The following is a 22,307-nucleotide window of genomic DNA, read 5'->3' on the forward strand; positions in this document are numbered from 1 at the left end:
GAAAATTTCAATTGGTCTAATTCTCTTATTTTAAGATGAAAGAAATAAAAGAAAATTTTAAGAGGTTTAACTCTTTCGCGTCACTAGGGTCATATATGACCCGGGGAAAAACAATTTTTTTTTTGACTATTTACATTAATTGAAATCTATCGGTTTGTGCACGACATCATAATAGAAGGATGTAAGATTCTTGGCTAATTTTCTCAAGACTCCAGATATTCAGGAAAAGAAAATATTTGAGATCAAAAATTACTAATTTCGAACTTTGTGAAATGACTTTTCTTTATCAAAATTTTTTATATTAATTTATTTTTTGAGCAAAAAGTTCGTTAGAAACACAAAATAGAATATCCAAAGATTGTATATTGCATATTTTGATAAAATAAACTACTCTCAATTTTCCAGAGAAGCGTGTAGAATTTTCCGGGTCATATATGACCCTATTGTCCCCAAGGGTAACAGTGTTTTCGTCCCAAACCTATAGCGAAATGTAGTTGGGACATTGTTTTTCTTTGTGAAATGCAGGTGGGACATCTTGCTCCTGGACATTTCAACTTATATCTGATGAATTATAACATATTTTGCAATATTTTAGAGTATTCTGCAAGCGTCTCATATTGTGCAATTGTATTGTGTGTGAATAAATATGTGGATAACTTTATTTTTGCCAAATATCACTCAAAATATTGTGACAGTGACTGTTCAAGGGATTACCAGGAAGATTCCTTGAACACCAGGAGTACAGTGTTCATCAAGACAATCCAGTTTGCCATGGTTTTGGCCAAATTAGTAACTTCAAGCAAAAAAACTCTTAAAAAGCCCGTGATATAGATTTTGAAAATGGTATGTACACTTCCCTTGAGGACAATAGGGTCATATATGACCCAGGGTTTTTGCGAGTTTTGACGCAGTGGAAATTTTTTTTCCTCTCTGAACTATTATATTTGATCATAAAGCATTAGGAAAACTCAATTTTACATGAATTCATCTGGTGAATAAAAGTGGGACGCGAAAGAGTTAAGAATCGAAGGGAAGGCACATACAATTACAATTATTATTTCTTATAAATAAATAAAAAATAAAAACAATGTAAGGGAAAACGTGCTACCTTCGGTAAATAATTTTATTTTTAATTAATTTTTTTTTCTGGAAATTTGGAACTTAGCCATCAAAATATAATAATATAATTAGCAAGATTAGTTTAAAATACATTGAAAAAAAAAATTGTGAGAAAACTTTTATTTATTTAACTTTATACTTTTATATTCTTTCATCCTAATTTTACAAGATGTTTAATTACATTACAGGCTTTCTTTTGTTAATTTTGTGGGAGGATAGTGGAACAGAATACAAACCACTGCTGCACTACAACTGCAATATTTAATGTTCCTATTTAAAAATATAGACAAAGATATTTATTAAAGGAATTTTTGTTAATTGTATTGTAATACAGTAGAGTCTCGCTATAGTCTATATTTGGTTCCAGTTTTGACACTTGGGTCGCACTATAGTCCATGTAATTTTTTAAAATTATCAACGACTTTTAGTATTGAAATTGCTCGACGGCTTCCACTTTCTTTGCGATTGTGGTACTTGTGCTCGCTCTCTTCATTATGAATCACGATTATCACAACTACTCAATAAAGTTTTCCAAAAATATTAAAATAATTATGACAACATTGCATGTCGCGTACTAAAAAACATAACCTCAGTGATTTGACATCAACGGTCGATAAATTGTGGACTATTATAGAGCGATGGTCTATAGCGGGACTCTACCATATTTTGTGTGCTAATAAAGGAAATTTACCTTTACGGTGATTTACATTTACATGGTTGATGTTTTTTTTCTGTGAGCGGATGAATTGAAATTGTGGGTTTATATTGTAACCATAAAACGCAAATGGCGGTGGCGACGTCGTGAAAGTTCTCTAAAATTTTTAGAGATGGCGCTCGGGCCGCAAAAATATTTTCGAAGAAGAAGAAGAAAGTTGGTGGCTGGTGGCGCTATCATCATTCTTGCAACCAACGGACATCCAACACCTTTTTGTATGGGATTCTCATTCCAATTCCGTTCTAGTATAGAATTCTCTGGTTTCGACATAGAGTTCAGTCGAAAACAAATACACATTCACTGCCCAGATTCACAAACCAAGGCTGGTCTATCGTGATCATGATATAAATAAAGCGGTATTGTGCATAATGGATCTGAATAAATGGCCTGGATGCAGCTGTTCGGAAAGGAATATAAAACCGACGAAACCGACCCATAGACAAATCTTAAGAGATTTGTGATAATTATTTTACTGCCCAAAACATATTTTTTATTGACTAAAAATTTTTATAACTTGAATAAAAAACTATTAGCAGTTGTTGGAATTCAAATCTCAGTCATCTTTTGAAATAAAATAAGGCAAATTTTCATATCTTTCGTCCGATTGAAATTTTGCTGCGGAAACTTTCCAGTTCGACCCTGAGTGGCCTAATGTGCAGTGTTGCCCGATGACTTCGGCACATTGTCAGTGAAAATGGCCTCAAGTGGAGATATTTTTAAACAAACAAATTGGGAAAGAAGTGGAAAAAATGAATTGTAATTGCCTTTTATCCTACCTCTGAGCATTGCTAAGTATCCACAGATTGAGTGGGGTGTAGTTGTGTGTGCGGAAAGTGCGTTGGGGAGGAGAGATGTGTAGAAGAACGATTGCGCGACATTGCCCTGTTTTTTTTTGTTGTTCGCTTCCATGGGAAGCCCCCGCACGCCATCATGGTTGTTCCTCCCTGTGGTGTCGTCACCAGGTCCCCCCCAGGTTTCCCCACTGTTCCGCGCGGAAGGCGTTGGGTGGTGTGGCCAGGATGTGGTGCTTGAGACGCTGAGTCGCTCTTCTATCTGTCTGTGCCTCCTTCCGGACTGGCCGAGCGTCCATGCGGCAGGTGCGCGCCCCCCATTGACCCCCCCTCTCTTTTCCATCTGTCTCTTTGCAGCTTGAGACAATGCAAGAAGGCATTGAAGGATACCCAGAGTCCACTCTTTGCCAAATCCTCCGATCGCAAATCCAGCATTTCACACGCTGTCTACGAGCTCCTGGCCCATGGAGTCCGCGGACAACTCCGTAAGGACTCTGTCCTTTCGGCTCTCACTGAGCTTGCTGTGAGTATCCCATCTCCCATCGTGTTTTCCGTGCTTCCGGAAAGGTCCCTTTTGACCCTCGCTCTCTCTCTCTCTCGTTCCCTCTGAAGTACCTTCACTCGGACATGCCGTCGATAATCCTGGATGTGATTGGAGTTCTGGATGCAGAGACCAGTGCCAGCGCTGGAGATTCATCCCAGGAGGAGCGCCAGCAGTTCTGCAACATCGTCAAGGCCACGGAGAAGTTCCTCTCGGAGAAGCTGCTGAAGGAGCGCCTGGAGATTGATACGCTGCAGGAAGTGGGCACAGTGAAGAACAGGAACTTCTACACAAAGTTCATCAAGGTCAAGACCAAGCTATAGTGAGTACTGAATTTTATTTATTTTTTTAAATTTTCATCTTAAATTATTAAATGTCGTAAAAATAAAAGCTTTATTTCTTAATTTTATGATTGTTATAAAAGTTACACTTGGGGAAAAGCAACATAATAAAATTAGAACAAGAAAAAAATCAATTAATCTTATAGCTCGAACCTTGTTTTTGGAAGAAATATTTAAAAAAAAATTATCATAATTTTTTGATTAAATTAGGGTCATTTTTTATTTTTTAAGCTGTTTTTAATTAATTTTTAAAGTTACGGTTAAGTTATTTTTCATTTCTTAAGACATTTCTGATAATATCTCGGGTCAGGGAAGATCGAATGAGGAGTGAGACCCACTGTTGGAAAGGTCTCGGCCTCAGCTACAAAATACTAAAATTAAAGAAAAAGCATAGTCTAGTTTTTGAAATATTCGAAATTGAAATTTCGATAATCGATTTTTCGATTAATCGGACCTTAAATTAAATTGGATGAAATTGGGATATTAGAAAAAATGTAGCATTTCACAAGAGCTTTCCAAAACACCAATTCTTTTCAAATTTTGACAATTAGAACCGGAGATATGGCCATTTGAAAATTGAATTTTTACCACTTATAGTTCAGGTCAGGGGAGCCGAAAAGGCTTAATTTTTTTTATTGAATTGAAAGGTCTTAAGCCCAACTATAAGATACTAAAATTTGAGGTCGATCGATGCCACAGGGGCTGAGTTATTGAGAAAACAATATTTGGGAGCGTTTCAAAATGGCGGAAGGGGGTTGGTCTGACATCATCAACTTCTAGCGGCTTATCGACATTTAACCTTTGCCGAAAACCGCTTGTTGATATCTCTCACTGTCTTTTCTCCAGAAGTGGTTGACGAACGGGACGGACGGGACTAAGTACTTTCGCATATTTTACCGTTTACCGGTTCTTAACCGATTTGAAAGTGATTCATAAATCACTTAAAAACATCCCCCGAAATAGTTTTACGAGTAATTAAAGTGATTTTCAGTCAAAAATTACTTATCGGTTTGTAATCGGTTAATTACCGGTTCATAACCGATTGGAACCGATTTGTAAATCACTCAAAACATTGCCCAAAATACGCCTCAGGTGTAATAAAATTTAATTTCGAATAAAAATTAGTTATCGGTTATGAACCGGTTTATTATCGATTCAGTTCTGTCGGAAATTTCAAGACCTTTCCAACGAGCCCAAACATGCTACATTTGCTTGATAAATGCGCTGTCTAGATCCTTTTTTAACATTTGACCTTGAAAACCCGTTCTTAGGAATGATTCAACGGTATTTTCACACGTGATCAATTCGTCTCCTCAAAATGAAACTGTCCTAAGTGCATTTAATTTGTATCAGAATTTGTTGCTAATGACGCATCATGAAGCGTCGTTTGCTACGATTGCAGATACAAAGAAAATGCAGTTAGAACAGTTTAATTTTGAGGAGACGAATTGTCTGCCTAGGTAATCTCTAAAACATTGCCAAAAATTAAAAAAAAAATGCACGACGGATATTGCATCCGGGGATCAAAGAGGTCAATGTGCTCCCAAAATTAACAACGAAACGTTTCTGCGACGATTCCGGGTCTTGTTCGACCTTACAGTACTTTTTACTGAAATTTTTGTATCCCCATGGCTTCAATACTCCTTCCAGGACAATTTTCAGATACACAATCCTCTCGTTCAGTAATAACTAATAACCTTCCCGATTTGAGAGCTCTCTCCGGTTGAGGTTTTTCCTTTACCGACTCGAAGGGCCTCGAAGGTATATCATAAAGAACTTACCTAAAAACCCGTTGAAAGTTCGAAAGTTTAAACCGACGAGTCACACAAAAGTGAGCAAAGTTCATGAAAAGGACATTTATTTTAATAAAATTGCAATTTAGACGTTCTGTTATCCTGAAATTCCACAAAACTACACAAAAATTCACTTTTTACACACTGTTGACATTGCTGACGTTTGAAGTGTCAAGAATATCGAAATTCGAAATTCATTCGAAATTCGATTTTAGGCTTCCGGTAGATTTTCCAATTGGCTTTGGAGTGGCTTTGTCTCTTCGAGAGGTTATTACTGAACGGAACCAATGGCTTTCACTTTGCCGCTACAGCCTAAAAAGTCCAATGGAAAGCGATGATTTGTCATTACGGAAGCCCTAAGGAAACGATGACCTTTGAGTTTCGGTGACCATTCGGATATATAAATTCTAGTATGGTCTTCCTTTCAGGTAGAGGCAATCATTTTGTTTGCTCATAAATTGCCAAATTTAAGCAAATCGGTTGAGAGGAAGACCCTCCTAGTGGTTTACCTTCGAAAATTCGATGTCGAAATTTTTTCGGTTATAGGTTGTCTATGGATCAAATCTTTCCGTACAGAAGTAGAGTTTGGGAAAGAGAAAAGCCATTGGAAAATCTATTTGAAAAGTTACAAAAGAGACTTTCTTACTTCTTGATAATTCCGAAAGGTAACTAAGGTACATCCTGTTCGAATTTCTAAGTTTTCAAGTGTCAAAATATGTCGGTCTTCACATTGTCGTGAGGAAAAAACAGAACAACGACGCTTATACTGTTCTTGCCCCATTATTTTATCACTACATAATCACTGAGTAACTCTTTTGCTGGCTTTCTAGTGTGATATTTGATAAATTTTCCCCATCTTGTTCGAAAATTTAGTATGAAAATTCGAAATTGAATTTGAATTCTTCGAACATCAACGACTTTTTGTGCAAATAGAGTTATTTACCAGAGTTATCTGCCAGATAGTTTATTAAAATGATTTTTTAATAAACTATCTGGCAGACTTAAGCTTTCTACATTCACTTTGTAACACTAAAAGAGCTGATTCAATCAAGCGCCGATTTTCGAAAATAAATATTTCGAACATACAGTTTTTCGGACAAAATTTTATGTGCCGAAATACGGAGGAACGTCTGTTCGACAGGGAACCTCTATTGACACTTTTGTCAAAATGTTGAAAATTATTTAATGTATCTAGTAAAATATAAGTAATATAATGTTTTTTCTGTAATATACCTTTTCTTATAAACAGAGATGTTCAAATTCCGTATTCCAAATGGTACAGAGTAGGGTGTCAATAGGTGCTAACACGAGTTCTTAAAGTGTCAATAGACGTTCCTTTCACCCTATAAGTTATTTTGAACAGTTAATTTTGTATTTTTATAGGATTGTTATACTAGAGTTTAAAACCTGACTATCGTGTCAGGTTTTTCGTCATATCACATAAGTTCGAAAATTAAATTAAATGACTTTTCGATGAAATCATTTTCTCTTGAGCTTTAAACGAAAGTTTCCCCAAGAGAAAAATCATTCGAAGATCGGTTGTGAAAGCCAAAAACATTTTTTGCTTAATTTTTTTCTATTCGAATTTCGAAGTGTTTCGAATGTAAAGATATTTACGTCAGTCTTGAATTTATTTTGAGGTAAATCAAAACAACAAGACTGATAATACTCCTGACCTATTATTAAATCTTTTCATAGTCTCTGAATCATCATAAATTCCTTGTTCGAATTTCTAGAATATTCGAAATTCAGTTTGAATTTATCGACATTCACAGTATCTATCTCTACAATGAGAAAAAAGGCTACGATTAACTTTTTTTCGTCTTAACTTTAACACTTGGGGTGTAAAAATATATCAACATTTTTTAATGTTAATTTTACACCTTTTTAAGGGTAAAATCAACATGAAAAAGGGTAACTTTAACCCCTAATACAACTAAAAAGGGTAATATTTACACCGATTTTGGATTAGTACTGCAGGGTAAAATTAACATTTCCGGAATTTTATTTTAACTTTTTTGGATTTCAATCAAACTCCGACTGTGAGCACACCCAGTTACAGGATTTCCCTTGTTTTTAATTTCGAAAATGGAATTTCTAATCTAAATTCTTCCTAGCTTTCGAAAATCAAGTGTTTTACCGGGCAAAATCAATCCTTTTTCAGCTACAAACAGCGTAGGTTCAATTTGTTCCGCGAGGAAAGTGAGGGGTATGCCAAGTTGATCACAGAGCTGAACAAAGAGATTTCAGACACAACAACAGTTCAGAGTATGCTTGAGATAATAAAATCACTGATTGGATGCTTCAATTCCGATCCAAATCGCGTTCTTGACATCATTCTGGAGTCCTTTGAGACACGTCCAGATCAGGATAGGCTATTCGTTCCCCTTCTGCAGGCCTACATGCCCGATGGCCAGATCATCTGCGAAGTGTTAGGCTACAAATACAGCCACTATGCTGATATTGGAACACCGGCATCTCTGTACAAAGTCACAGCGATTCTGCTGCAGAACAGTGTGATATCGCTTGATGAGATTTATTCTTGGGTAAGTTTTTTTTCGTGGTTTGTGTATTGGATTTGGTGGGAGGAGGAGGAGATGGTGATGGTTGGTGTCTTTGCTAAAAATTGCAGTTGAGCCCTTCGGACAAGACGATCATTGCAGATTGGGAGACAGAGATGACCAATGCCAAAGAATTTGTGCGAAAGCTGAATATTGTGTCGACGAATAAGGACAAGGAGCCGGAGAATGAGCCGGAGAAGGATGTGCCTCAGGATAAATATTCCAATAATCAGAAATTTGGTTTGTGTGAGGCTTTGCTAAGGGTTGGAGATTGGATAACGGCTCAGCAGTTGATTAAGAAATTGCCTGAACAATCGACTATTGTCCATGAGCCGATTGCCAGAGCCCTCTGCAATCTCATCCATTCGATCATTGAGCCAGTGTATGGGGCTAAGTGTGCCAAGGGTTACATCAGGAGGAAGCCAACTCCGGGGCATCCCAGTCGTCTGGCTCCACCGCAAGTGACAACGTTTCAGAAGTTACGTGTCCATGCCTTTCCCATGTTCATAGCCCTTGGTCCCTCGCTCCACTACGATCCTGTGCTCCTGTACAAACTCGTGCGTCTCATGAAGGCAATCCTGCAAGATGCCAATGTTGACGCATCTCAGCCACCGGCTTCAGGGAGTGATACTGAACTTCTCTATCATGATATCCTCAGCCTTCTCGATGCAGCAGTTCTGCCGGCTCTGTCCTACTTGGACTGCAATTGCTGCGTGGCTGAGGAGATCTGGACCGTTGTGAAGTTCTTCCCGTATCAGTATCGCTTCAGTTTGTACGGAAGGTGGAAGAATGAGACGTACCTGACGCAGCCGAGGCTCATTCAGAAGCGCGGAGCTGCTCAGAAGCAGATTAAGGCCCTGATGAAGAGGGTCAGCAAGGAGAACATCAAACCAGTTGGACGTCTGATTGGGAAGCTGAGTCACTGCTCGCCTGGTTTCCTCTTTGACTATGTAAGTAGAAAAGTTTAAAAACTTGGATTTTGGTTTCAGAAACATCTCTCAGAGGCTTATTTTTCGAAAAACCCCGAAAAAAAGAGTCATAGAGACATTATCTACTGATCCCCTGAGGCGCCATCTAGTGGCTAACATGTAGAGGAAGATTTTGCAGCTTCGTAAAAGTTGATTTTTTTCCAATTTACTAAATGAATATCATTCATGGTCATATATTCGAATATCTAGTTCTACATCTCACATTTCCTGACAAAATTGGAAACCTAGGCCTTTTTTTCCTGGATCCAGAAGGCAAAAATAAAAAAAATGGAACATTTTATGCTTTTTTTCATACTTCGAGTGTCTTTTCGTAAAAACAGCTAATTACAAGTGATAGAGGGTTTATCAGAGTTAATATTTACCGCGAAAATCTTTCGCTCGAAGGGAGTCGTTTTTTAGGGTGGGGCAAAATTCACGGGAATTACCATCTTTGCAGCTCAGGAAAATTGAATTTTGCAGCTTCGTAAAAACATTTTGTGAAGTCGGTCAGCAGCCGCATTTGAGATATGATGTTGGAAATAAATATTATTATTATTTTATTATTATTATCTGTCAAAATTATTGACCACCGACTTTCAGAATTCCTCACTCTGACATTAAATAGAAGAAGAAGAGAACTTCTCACTGTTTTAGGTCACACTGTGCACGCCGTTCTGGACTATATTTGACCCATCAGAGTTTCCACTGAATAAGTTTACAAGAAAATTGGGATATTAAAAGAATTTTCACGATAATCTTGAAGGAAAACACGCGCTTCCACAGCAAAATGACATTTCATCAGATGCTTTTTTTTTGTTTCGCTTCTGTCAAATCAAACATTAAGTCTAAGTCTGCTTACGGTAGGTGTGATTCTTTCATTGCCCATGCGGTGCGTTTTGAGCATTTTTCATTCAATTTCCTTTGTTTTCAAGCGGAATTTTTCACATTTTACTTTAAATTGGTCACTGGCCATTTTCGAAATCAGTTATGTCCGAAAAATGTTCTATAAGACCAATTGGAGGTGTTAGAGAAAATCCGAGGATTACATTAGGTGTGATTATGAGAGAATTACATCTAACCAAGCACTTAACTGACTGTCAGAATGCAGTGCAAAAATGGTTTTCCAAGTGTCAAAAAACATTTCTTAGAAAAATAGCATAAAATTGATTTTTTAATACGTGATACTTCCTACAAACGATGAAAATAAGTAGATTTTCATCTACTTATTTTCTACCTTCTAGCTAGGCAGTGATTCGCAAATTTTTGTGTCCGGTGTAATGTTTCCGCGGAAAATAAGGCCTACATAGGTGGACAAAATGCTGTACGAAGCTGAGCAGACCAGGGTAGTTTCGTAAAAATCGCTACTAAATTTTCATTTTCCTGTAGAGGAAAACCCAAGGATTTCCAGGAATTTTGTGAGGTCGAATTATGAACCAAATAAGTAAGAGATTTTTTTAGACATAGTGATATAATTGATTTGGTTTGTATGGCATTCAGAAAAAAAATCTTAAATCTTGGACGCATTTTTCAGTACGAAGCTGCACAACCTCCCCCTAAAAGCTGGTTATACACTAGACAAAATTTATTGCAATACTTCTTATCAATATCCAATATTGACAAGGATTGCCTCCACATTGCAAAGATTTATTGACATAAAAGTTACAATATTGAAGAAAATTGTCCAGTATATGTAGGCAATTATTGCAATATTTGTTTCAATATGGAGCATTTTTTTTAATATTTTATTTCATTATTTTGAATGGCTACACACTAGGCCGAGTAATGTAAATAAAAATTTTCAAAGTCACATTGAAATCAAATTTCAAAGAAATTCTAAATATCAAATTTATTTGATATTTCCTTCAATATTTTTTAATGGTCAGGAATCTTTTTCGTTCAGAACATTACAGAACTGCTGGGATTTCCTTTTTCTTGAATGAAAACACATCCAATTTTATATTGCATTCCTGCTTTTTCCAGAAAATCCCAGATTCTTGGAATTTCGCTGTAAATTTTGTCAAATCTTTCCAAATCTTGTCAAATCTTCCCAAGAACCCAGCTTGGTTAGCACTTCTCACCCGCTTCCTTCGGAAAATCACAGTTCCTTTGAAATTTTATTGTGCACTTGGTCGTAACACCGAGAGAACTCAAGTTGGTCAAAAGATTTCTGTTGATTCCTCCAGAAAATCATAGATCTACTGGGATTTTCTTCTGTATTTTATCAAATACGCCCAGAATACTCAAGTTAGTCAGAAGATTTATGCAGCTTCTTTTAGGAAATCACAAATCTTCTGGGATTTTCTTATGTATTTTGTCAAGAACACTCAAAATACCCAAGTTGGTCAGAAAATTTCCCCTGTTTTCTCCAGGAAATCACAGATCTTCTGGGATTTTCTTCTGTATTTTGTCGAGAACGTCCAAAATGCCCAAGTTGGCCAGAAGATTTCCCCTGTTTTCTCCAGGAAATCACAGATCTTCTGGGATTTTCTTCTGTATTTTGTCGAGAACGTCGAAAATGCCCAAGTTGGCCAGAAGATTTCTCCTGGTCCCACTAGGAAATCACAAATTTTCTGGGATTTTCTTCAATATTTTGTCGAAACCGTCCAAAATGCCCAAGTTGGCCAGAAGATTTCTCCTGGTTCCTCCAGAAATTACAGAACTTCTGTGATTTTCTTCTGTATTTTGACAAGAACACTCAAAATACCCAAGTTGGTCAGAAAATTTCCCTTGGTTCCTCCAGCAAATTACAATCTTCTGGAATTTTCTTCTGTATTTTGTCGAGAACGTACAAAATGCCCAAGTTGGCCAGAAGATTTCTCCTGGTTCCTCCAGAATTACAGAACTTCTGGGATTTTCTTCTGTATTTTGTCAAGTACGCACGGAATACTCATGTTGGTCAGAAGATTCCTCCTGATTCCTCCAGAAATCACAGATCTTCTGGGATTTTCCTATATCTTTTGCCAATTACGTTCAGAATATTCAAGTTGGTCAGAAGATTTCTCTTGGTTCTGTAAATCTGATTTCCTCGGAGGATTTGATCGGAGAAATCTTCTGACCAACTTGGGTATTTCGGGCGTTCTTGAAAAAATACGGAAGAAAATCCCAGAAGTTCTTTGATTTCCTGGAGGAACCAGGAGAAATCTTCTGTTTGAAAGGAACTGAATCTCTGATTAGAATGGTAATTTTAGTAAGTTGTAAGATTGAAGGCAATTTGTACAGTGTATAGGCGAATATTGAAATATTATTTTCAATATTCTCTTCAATATTGAAGTTTTATTTCAATGTCACTTTGAAATGTTATTATTGTAATAATTTGTCTAGTGTGTAGACAGCTTAACCCTCTCATCCTCTATTGTAATTTCCACTCTTTGCCGCTACTTTGCAACAGGTGTCTCTGCATTTGCCGAAAATGTGTCTTAATTGAGGACTTAATAAGTACTTATTAAGGACTTATTCTATGCTGCATGGATATTGCTTTTAATTAACACTGTACTAGTAAGCTAATCACTGGTCATTAAGTCGCGGAATTCCTTTGTAGATCCTCCTGCAAATCCAGATCTATGACAATCTCATTGGACCTGTTGTGGATTCCCTCAAATATCTGACGTCCCTTTCCTACGACGTCCTGGGCTACTGCCTGGTGGAGGCTCTGGCCCAGGCGGATCGGGATCGTTTCAAGCACGACGGAACATCCCTGTCCATGTGGCTGCAGAGCCTGGCCAGCTTCTGCGGTGCCATTTACAAGAAGTACAACATCGAGCTGAGTGGTTTGCTGCAGTACGTGGCGAATCAGTTGAAGGCTCACAAGAGCCTGGATCTGCTGATCCTCAAGGAAGTGGTGCAGAAGATGGCAGGGATTGAGGCGGCTGAGGAGATGACAAATGATCAGCTGAGTGCCATGTGTGGCGGGGAACAGTTGCGCGGGGAGGCGGGATACTTCAGTCAGGTGCGGAATACGAAGAAGTCGTCGCAGAGACTGAAGGAGGCACTGGCCAGCAATGATCTGTCCGTGGCTCTGTGTCTGCTGATGGCACAGCAGAAGCACTGCGTCATCTACCGGGAAACAGCTCACAGTCACTTGAAGCTGGTGGGGAAGTTGTATGATCAGTGCCAGGATACTCTGGTGCAGTTTGGGACATTCCTCGGGTCCACGTACACCGTGGAGGAGTACATGGAGCGTCTACCATCCATTCACAGCATGCTCCAGGAATACCATATTCACTCCGATGTGGCCTTCTTCCTGGCTCGTCCCATGTTTTCCCATCAAATTAATGTGAGTACCACAAAACAAAAAAAACTCAAATTTTTCTTCCAGCTTCTTTTTTTATTTCTTTGCAATGTCGCAGCAATTTGCTGTAATGTTTCAGTTTATTTGAGCATAATTTTAATTGAGCACAATTACCAAGGTCTCCAGTCTTTGTTGGAGTTGGAATTGGAATATTATTTGAAAATCAGGGACATTTTATAGGTGAACAGAGTTGATATGGTAAATTTTTTCTAGATAAGGATAAAGATGGTGATTTATTAATTTTATACGACATGCAATATTTTGAAGGTTTGAAAAAAATCATAAGAATAAATTGAATTCTGATGATTTTATTATTTTTAATCAATATTTATTATGGAATTGGGAATTTGAAAGATATCAAAGTTGGAAGAATTTACTGATCGTAGATCGTCCAGGAGCATCTTCCCCGCAATGTGGATGCTCTTCCATGCTTCCGGAGTTTTGAGCAGAGGCGATGCATTTTTATTACATTATATCGGTTATATCACAGTAAAAATGTCTTATCTAAATACAGTGAAATACAGTGGGACCTCGATAGAGTCAACCCCCGACAGAGTCAATCTCCAATAGAGTCAACAGCTATTTTTTTTACTCTACGGACTCCGATAGAGTCAACTTGGACCCAAATTGACTCCGATAGAGTCAATTTTTCCGTTATTATTGAACTTATAATATAGTATGACTTTTTCGAAATAAAAATCAGTGTTTTGGTGTATCAATGTAACGTTTTAACCACAAGAAAAACAATTAAAATTCATATATTAACCGTGCAATCAATTTTCGACAAAATTATTTTCTTTTCGTGATTTTAAGCGTGTTGACTGATTGAAAGTTCTCTTGTGTTTTCTCTCTTGTCTTAAATTTTTTTGATTAAGCCATATGATCCCAATAACGTGTTTTCCTGTAATCACAAAAAAAAAAACGATTTTAGCGTAGAAGGGGAGGGGTAGGGAGGAAATGAGGGCCATAATAATAATCCTCAGATTAACTTATTAGGGGGTCATATGAAAACTCCAAGTAGATATCTCTAACCATTTAGTGCCCATTTTTCAGAGCAAGAAGAAAATGAGAAAAATTGGTTTTATTGTTCTTTTTGTGAAGTTTAGAGCCATAGTTATGTAATAACGAAAAGAAAAACTATCAATCTCTTTTTCATACAACAAAAGCTTGAGTTTATTAGCTGTTTTCTGTCATTGTAGAATGAATTAGCAAAAAATACTAATACAAAATAAAAGCCAATTTAATAACGAAGAGGCAACCGAAAACCCCAAATTGGCAACCTACGTAGTTTTGAAGATATCTCGTAAAATGTGTACGAAAACAGGAAAAAATTTATACTAAAATTGGTCGCATTATTCAGAGGTAATGTCGCCCCCCTGAACAAAAGTTTAAAATAAATTCTAATTGATAACGTTAATTGCATCAGAATTTTTAACAATTTAATATCTACCGGAGCTCTTCTAAAAAAAAGTGAAAAAAATCTCTAAGACACCATTTCCTTATCATAACATCGTGGATGGACCTCAATATTATCACATGGATAGTAATTTTCACTTAAGATACTTACTAATGATAAAAACATTCTGTGAAATCATTCCTTAATCTTCAACTTTTGTTTAAACATAACTTTTTTGGACCAGAGGGTGTAGAATTTATGGGTTAATTAAGCAAAATATTCTACTATTGTGTTAAATTTATCAATTATCTAGTACAAACACAAAATAATACCTCTTTATATCAAAATTTCACATTTTAATTAATTTTTTCGGACTCCGATTGAGTCACGAATACAATAGAGTCAACAGGCCTGGAAATAATTAGTTGGCTTTATCGAGGTCCCACTGTATTCAGATCTTTATACCGGCAGGGACTCCAACTCAGATCACTGTGAGTCATGACGGGGATCTATCTGCCCAAGAGACAACGGTCTTCCCTATTGCGCCACTGAGATCCCCTTTTTTGGAGTGTTTTTCATAGGAATTTATTTAACCACTTGCATTAGAAATCGAAAATTTGATAGAAAATATATTTTTGTGGTCGATTCTTATAACTAAAATCCGATTCAAATATTTCCGCCTGATGAGCAAGGTTTCACTCGTCCACAGCGCCTCTGATTGTAGTAGTCAGTATGGCGTGAGCTATCAGTGATGATGGCGTGATTTGGAATGTGGCTCGACTCGAGAGTTGGCAAAATAAGCCTCTATCACGGGTTCCCTGAGGACTTTTCTATAAGTTTTCCTTGCTGGTAGATCAGTCGACAACATTTTAGTGTTTTGGATTGGAATAAAAAGTAGGGGGAGGCTTTGAACTTTCGCACACAAAACTCTGATGTTCAAGTTTAGTGATGTTTTCTGACTACCATGCAAACCGCATTGATACACCAACTATGCCAAAAAAGTCTCTTACTTACAGGGTTCATAATCCCACCTCAGATTATCCCAGGAAATCCTCAGATTTTTCTCTAAATGAAAATAAAAATTTAATGGCGATTTGTGCGAAAGTTCAATCAAGTTTCCATCTTCGCACACGATTGACGCCATCATTGAACACTCCATTTTCACCGTAAATTTTGCACTGGACACTAAAAGTTGCACATCATTGTTTAAAGGGAACTCTGATCTAATTGATTAAACCCTTTTTATAACGAAAAAAAAACGTTTTAATATCACTTTTTTGGAACTTTTCTAAGAGATGTTTTCATGACACTAAAAACCAGTTTTTTGCTTGATTCCATGGGAATTTCATTTCGGAAACGGTTAAATCTAATGAATACTTTCTTGAAAAGTCCAAATATCACCAAATTTACACGAATCAATAAGTTTTTAAAGCTAAAAATTGACTAAAACTCTGCAAGCGAAAAGACCGCAAAGATTCCACCATTCCTCCACGGAGCCGGATATACACAAAAACGTTTGAATGCGCAACATTGAAGATTTCTCTGTCCTTACAGCTACAGGAATCTGGATTTAGCACAGAGATTGAGCTTCAGAGGGTGAACAGGCCAAAAGTTTCACAAAACAGTCTCTCACGGACAATTTTTTTTCTTTGACGTGAAAAAAAACACAAAAGTGAGGTTATGTCAAAGATTGTCAAAACCAGTTGTAAACTATGTGAGCTTATTGTAGATGTGATTCTTTCTTTGCACATTCATTTTGTGCAAGCTTGAAATATATTTTTATATCAAAGAAATACAAAATTGCTTAAAAATGACTCAACTGCGGCCTATTTGAGTCAATCACTTCTTGTTTATCAACTTTAAGATTTTTAAGTTTTACTTTTTAGTGATGGACCAAATCGGTAAAATACAATAGATGTGAATATGAGATATCGCATCTAAAATGAAGTTTCCTGGAAAATGTCTGAAGAAGCCATGTTTTCTATGTGCGATCGATGAATATGGGTCAAGTTTGTGAATTTTCTTCCACTCACAAAAAGTTCCTCTTCAGCCTAAAAGATTTTTGCATAAATCTGAACCCTAATAACCCTACTACCCTATGTGATAGTAGTTTTTCAGAAAAGTGATATTAATTGTGCACAATCGTCTGAAGTATTGCACAGCAAAATTACAGTTTTGGACCTGTTTTTAGTTTTTGCTTCCTGAAACTAGGAAAAAAGGATTAGACTTTCATTTTTTTCAGGAAAGATGGGATTTAAGGCTAGCTATTAAAATATATAGCCATATGTGAGATTCATAAAGGAATATTGGAGAAATATGAAGTGTTTGAAGGTAGCGTATGTGCGAACGATCAAAGCCTCCCCCTAAATATAATAATTTAGTACTGTATTTATCATGAAAACAATGACGTTTCCATTTGGAGTAGTGAAAAATTTCCATTTAGAGCAAGTTTTGAATTAGCCTAATTTGCCCTAATGAACAGCGATTTTTCTTCTAAATTTTTAATTACAGTAATAATACAGAAAACAAATTGTTATTTTTCCACGCTAAAAGATAAAATTCATAAATCATCAATGTATATTTTTTATCAACTCTGTCTGAGGAACTGCCATTAGGAGCATATTTTCTCAATTACCAAAAAGTTTCCGCAATTGCTATTTTGCAAGATTCTCTCTGAAATGTCCATTTTTTCCAATGTACTTCTCAGTTTTAATAATTTCCAAGTCATTTGGTATTCAAGTCACAAAATTTTTGGGTTTAACAGCAAAAGTACGATCAGTTGAGAAAAGCTGATCCTAACTCCAAGAAACTCACCACGTCGCAGAAATTGAGCAAGTATCTGGAGGCCACGGCGTCCGTGATGGTGCCGATTGTGGAGTCTGTACGCCCTCTGCATCCGCCCAAAGTCTGGGAGGATGTCAGTCCGCAGTTTCTGGTGACCTTCTGGTCCCTCAGCATGTACGATTTGCAGGTCCCGGCTGAAAGTTACCTGAAGGAAATTGCCAAGTTGAAGCAGATGTCGAGTCAAGTGATGGAGTCCAAGGAGATGGTAAGTTTCTCTTTTTTTCTGCAGCAGAAGATTGATGATGATTGGCCATGGGGATACTTTGCAGAATGCTTCGAAAGGGAAGAAGGAACAGGAGAGATATTTGGCACTCATTGATAAGTTGCAGGATGAGAGGAAGAAGCAGCAGGAGCATGTGGATAAAATCCTGCATCGTCTGTCACAGGAGAAGGATTCCTGGTTTTTGTCGAGGAGCGTCAAGACGGCAAAGAATGAGACGATAACGCAATTTCTGCAGCTCTGCCTCTTTCCACGATGCACCTTCACGGCGCTCGATGCCATCTTCTGTGCTAAATTTGTTCACACCATTCACAGTCTCAAAACTGCCAACTTCTCCACCTTACTCTGCTACGATAGGGTGAGTTTTCTTTATCCTTTCTTCATTTTCTTTACTTAAAAAAATTACAGGTAATTTTCTCCGAGAATTGATATCCTAAATTGATATTAAACTGATTCAATTTTGTTTTTAAAGTGAAAAACCTTTGAAAAGTTGCTTAAAAGCAGATTTCTGACACTTTTGACTTTTGTTTTTAGTAGAGACACATTAAAAAAATTTTAGCTGAGACACATATCAATTAAATATTTTAGGCTCTAGAATAAACAGTCTGGAAAGATTTTGTTAAGAAACTTAACCGTGTAACTATTTTCTTTTTGAAAAACAAAAATAGTTCAGTAGATTTTTATAAAGAAAGAAAAAATAGAAAATTTTTAGCTGAGACACATACCAAGCCCTAAAATTAAGATTTCCTAAAGCAATTTTGTGATAAATATTTAAAAACAAGCGATTTATGGGTACTTTACTGATGCCTTGTTGATTGAGTCTGGCGTAGTCGTGTTGGAAATTTCCAGACATCTCCAAAAACTCCAAATTTAATCAAATCGGCTGAGAAATAAACCCTTCAATGTGGTTCAACTTTTTTTTATTTATTTATTTATTTATTTAATTCATGTCCCTGTATACTAATAATACATTATGGGGCTGTACATAACTTTGACCGTCGCAAATTCGATTTGAAAATCAAGTGCAGTGCCCCAAATCCCATGCCCTGTGAACTAGAAGACCCTTTGACAAAGCAAGAAAAGACTAAAAATTTGACCACTGAGGAAGGCTTGGAGTCCGAGTCGAAAGCTTTGGGAAGAATTTGAAATTTTCTTTGCTTTTTCTTACCGACGCTCATAGGTTTCCACACCTATTGAATTAATCGTCGCAAATTACCAAAAATACCTAAATAAATTTTTTCGAAAAAAAAATTAAAAAATGGCGGAATAATGAGTAATTTACTAGAGCGCTTCGTCACAGTATACAGCCTAATTGGCGGGAAATCTGCAGCTTATAATTTTTGTCTAAAAAACAAACCAAATTAATTTTCAAAATTTATAAGTTTATTTCATAGTTAAACCAAGAAAAATTGAAGAAAATCTTAAAATTGGATCTTTTTCACAGGTTTTTATAAAGAAATAGGTTTTTCGGGTAAAATTTTGACTTTAACATGCTGTAAAAAATAGAAAAAAGAGATTTTCTGAAATCATTTAGGTTCAACTAGAAGAGCATTTAATTCTGAAGACAATAAGCCCTTATGCGTTTTCTTGCTGTCTTTCCCGCCAATTCGACAAAATATTAAAAATGAGAAGTGAAGAAAACTAGCTTCAAAGTTTTGTATGTTCGTCCAGGCGCTTGCAAAACTGCTATGCGCTCCTTTGTTTTCGGCTCTCTATCTTCGAAAATACTTGTAATAGAGTTCTAAAATTTTGGTAGTGTATTCTTAGTTTATTTATCGATTTAATTAATAAAAAATATCGATTTCCATTGACCTTGTAATTCGGAAACCCCCTTAATAAATTTGTTTTACATTTCTTCCATTCGCAAATCAAAAAGTCGTATAAAGTTTATTGAAAAGAGGGATGGAAAACTGTCCCAGACTTTGGAAAGTACTCTGATTCGTGACTTAGATGCTATACCTCAAAACACTGATTTACCGTTTACCGGTTCTCAACCGATTTGAACCGATTCATAAATCATTTAATCATTTAATTCATAAATGAGATTAAAAAGTAATAGAATTGATTTTCGGACGAAAAATACTTATCAGTTCGCAACCGGTTCATTACCGGTTCACAACCGATTTGAACGGATTTATAAATAACTCAAAACTTTGCACAAAATACATCTTGGGAGTAATATAAATTAATTTTGAATAAAAATTTGTTATCGGTTATGAACAGGTTCATTACCGATTCATAAACGATTAGAAGCGAATTTAGTTTTATCGGAAATTCCAAGACCTTTCCAAAGAGGCTACATTCGATTGATTAGGTTGAGAAATACGCTGTCTAGAGCCTCTTTAACTTTTGACCTTGAAAAACCGCTATTAGGAATTATTCAACGGCATTTTCGTATAAGGATGGAATGTTCGCATCTCTAAAAAATATCCAATCCAATAAGCAATCCCAAAAAAAAAAGGTTTTGGAGGGGAAGGGCAGGGGTGGGTGGAAAATGAGGGGTATGTAAACGATCCTTGGGTCGATTTATGGGGGGTTCTCGAAGATTCCAAGTCGGTATCTCGAACTGTTTGGCCTCTAGAGCTGGTGACAGTCGGACGGACAAATAGCGTGACAGAGGGATTATCGAACTGATCTCTCTGTGGAGTTCGAGTAGTAAAGAACACACTCAAAGCCCCATACGGGAAGGTTTTCAGGCTTCGCACATAGTCTGACTTCGAACATTTCGTAGTTTTCGCATATTCACTTTATGGATCTGGCGTATCTATGCCAATTAGGGCAGATTCATTAAAGAAGTGTTGGAAAAATCTAAAGTGTAAAAGGGAAGATGTGTGCGAAGCCTGAGAACCTTCCCCTGTATTTCTATTTGGACATAATTTTCCCATGGAGAAAAAATACCTTCACATCTCGATTGATCGACTTTTAACAAAAAAAGAAACTGTTGAACATGATGATTGCAGATCTTCTGTGACATCACGAACTCGGTGACTTCTTGCACGGAGAATGAGGCAACGCGCTATGGGAGATTTCTCTGTGCAATGCTAGAGACGGTGATGCGTTGGCATGCAGATCAGGCGGTTTTTAACAAGGAATGCGCCAATTTTCCTGGCTTTGTCACCAAATTCCGGGTCAGCAATCAGTTTTCTGAGGCAAATGATCATGTTGGCTATGAGAATTATCGACATTTGTGTCACAAGTGGCACTACAAAATTACCAAAGCCATGGTTTTCTGCCTGGATTCCAAGGATTACATGCAAATCCGCAATTCACTGATAATCCTCATGAAAATCCTTCCACACTTTCCTGTGCTCACCAAATTGTCTCAGATCATTGAGAAGAAGGTGGAAAAGGTGAAGGATGAGGAGAAGAATCAAAGACAGGATCTCTACATTCTGGCTGCCAGTTACATTGGGCAGCTCAAGGCGAAAGCCAGTCAGATGATCAGGGAGAGTGATTTCCATCAGGTCAAAGAGGCAGCCGCAGAGAAGGTTGTTAATGGAGATACAAAAGCTGGTGAGTTTTCTTTATTTTTTGTTGTGTTGTTGTTGCTTTTTAGCATAAAATTGAATTTCTCTTGAGAATTTTATCCACAAACAACTTGAAAAAAAAACTCAATGGGGAAGCTTCCCATTGTGATTAATTGAGAAATCACAGTGCATTTCTCAAGAAATATTGAATTATTTATGACAAGGAGATTCTAGGAATGAATATTAAGGATGCTTGAGACAACAATTGTCGGAAGGATTTATTTCTTAATTTGGAAATTACCCAAATTGAACATTGAGGCAGAAATGTTTAAAAAAAAAAGAAGATAATGACAATTTTAAAGTTTGTTTTAAAATTTTTAATAATTAATTTGCAATCTGAAAATACGAGAACATTTGGAGTAAAACGGTAATGAATATTACAAAATATTTAAATTTATTTAGACAGAAAGATAAAAATAAATAAATGACGGAAGGCAGAAAAATAGAATCTAAACACGATGGAAAAATATCATACATTTGCGCGAAATTAATTGGAAAGTCTAGAAAAAAGAATTTAAAAAAATATATGTAAATAAAGAAAAAGTGGCAATTAAACATTCGGCACAAAATAAGTGACAACATGATATAAAAATCGGTATAAAAATTACCATACGTGTATTTCGAAAACCCATCGAAAGTACAATCGAAAAATAATCGAAAAACGCTTTCAACCCTTGCTTGGTGTGGGTCTTCATCAGTGGGTCAATTACAGCCGTTTTTAACAATTTGAAAATCCGTCTTTCGTCTGCTTAGATATATTATACTTTGCCACTTTAACTTATTATCGTTTTTTTTTTAAATTTATTTTTACTTGAATTATTACGTGTTCTAGTTTCTTCTTGGTGTTCTCTTTGTCACAGCCTTTGTTGAACTGGGTTCAACAGTTAGTTCAAAAATACATAAAAAAACCCGATAATAAGTTAAAGTGGCAAAGTATAATATATCTAAGCAGACGAAAGACGTCAATTTTCAAATTGAACTGATGAAGACCCAAACCAAGGGTTGAAAGCTTTGGCAAAAATTCGGAGTCTTTTAATTTGAAAAGAACGAATTCTCTGGCGAACACCGGAACAGCTGCAATTACACAGAATTCCGCCAGATATATAGTCCAAGGACACAGTTGTGTATAGATCTAGAAGCACTGATCAACGTAAATCTTTTATACGAAAGCCAGTTGGGAATAGTGCAACCGCTCCACGTTGA

General features: G+C 36.6%; 1 protein-coding gene across 3 annotated transcripts in view; it reads left to right on the top strand.

Annotated features, from left to right (window-relative positions):
* Window positions 1–2,488: 2,488 nt before the first annotated feature.
* Window positions 2,489–22,307, top strand: part of LOC129800031 (THO complex subunit 2) — a 30,099-nt gene continuing 10,280 nt past the window's right edge. For all 3 annotated transcript variants that reach the window (XM_055844386.1, XM_055844387.1, XM_055844388.1), the window contains exons 1-9: window positions 2,489–2,590; window positions 2,983–3,148; window positions 3,238–3,488; window positions 7,465–7,846; window positions 7,933–8,811; window positions 12,368–13,102; window positions 17,278–17,562; window positions 17,627–17,935; window positions 20,538–21,090. In XM_055844386.1, the coding sequence (XP_055700361.1) occupies window positions 2,529–2,590; window positions 2,983–3,148; window positions 3,238–3,488; window positions 7,465–7,846; window positions 7,933–8,811; window positions 12,368–13,102; window positions 17,278–17,562; window positions 17,627–17,935; window positions 20,538–21,090 (3,622 nt within the window). In that variant the 5' untranslated portion in view covers window positions 2,489–2,528. The remainder of the gene's footprint in view (window positions 2,591–2,982; window positions 3,149–3,237; window positions 3,489–7,464; window positions 7,847–7,932; window positions 8,812–12,367; window positions 13,103–17,277; window positions 17,563–17,626; window positions 17,936–20,537; window positions 21,091–22,307) is intronic.

Source organism: Phlebotomus papatasi, chromosome 1 (assembly GCF_024763615.1).
Source record: "Phlebotomus papatasi isolate M1 chromosome 1, Ppap_2.1, whole genome shotgun sequence".
Lineage (NCBI taxonomy): Eukaryota > Metazoa > Arthropoda > Insecta > Diptera > Psychodidae > Phlebotomus > Phlebotomus papatasi.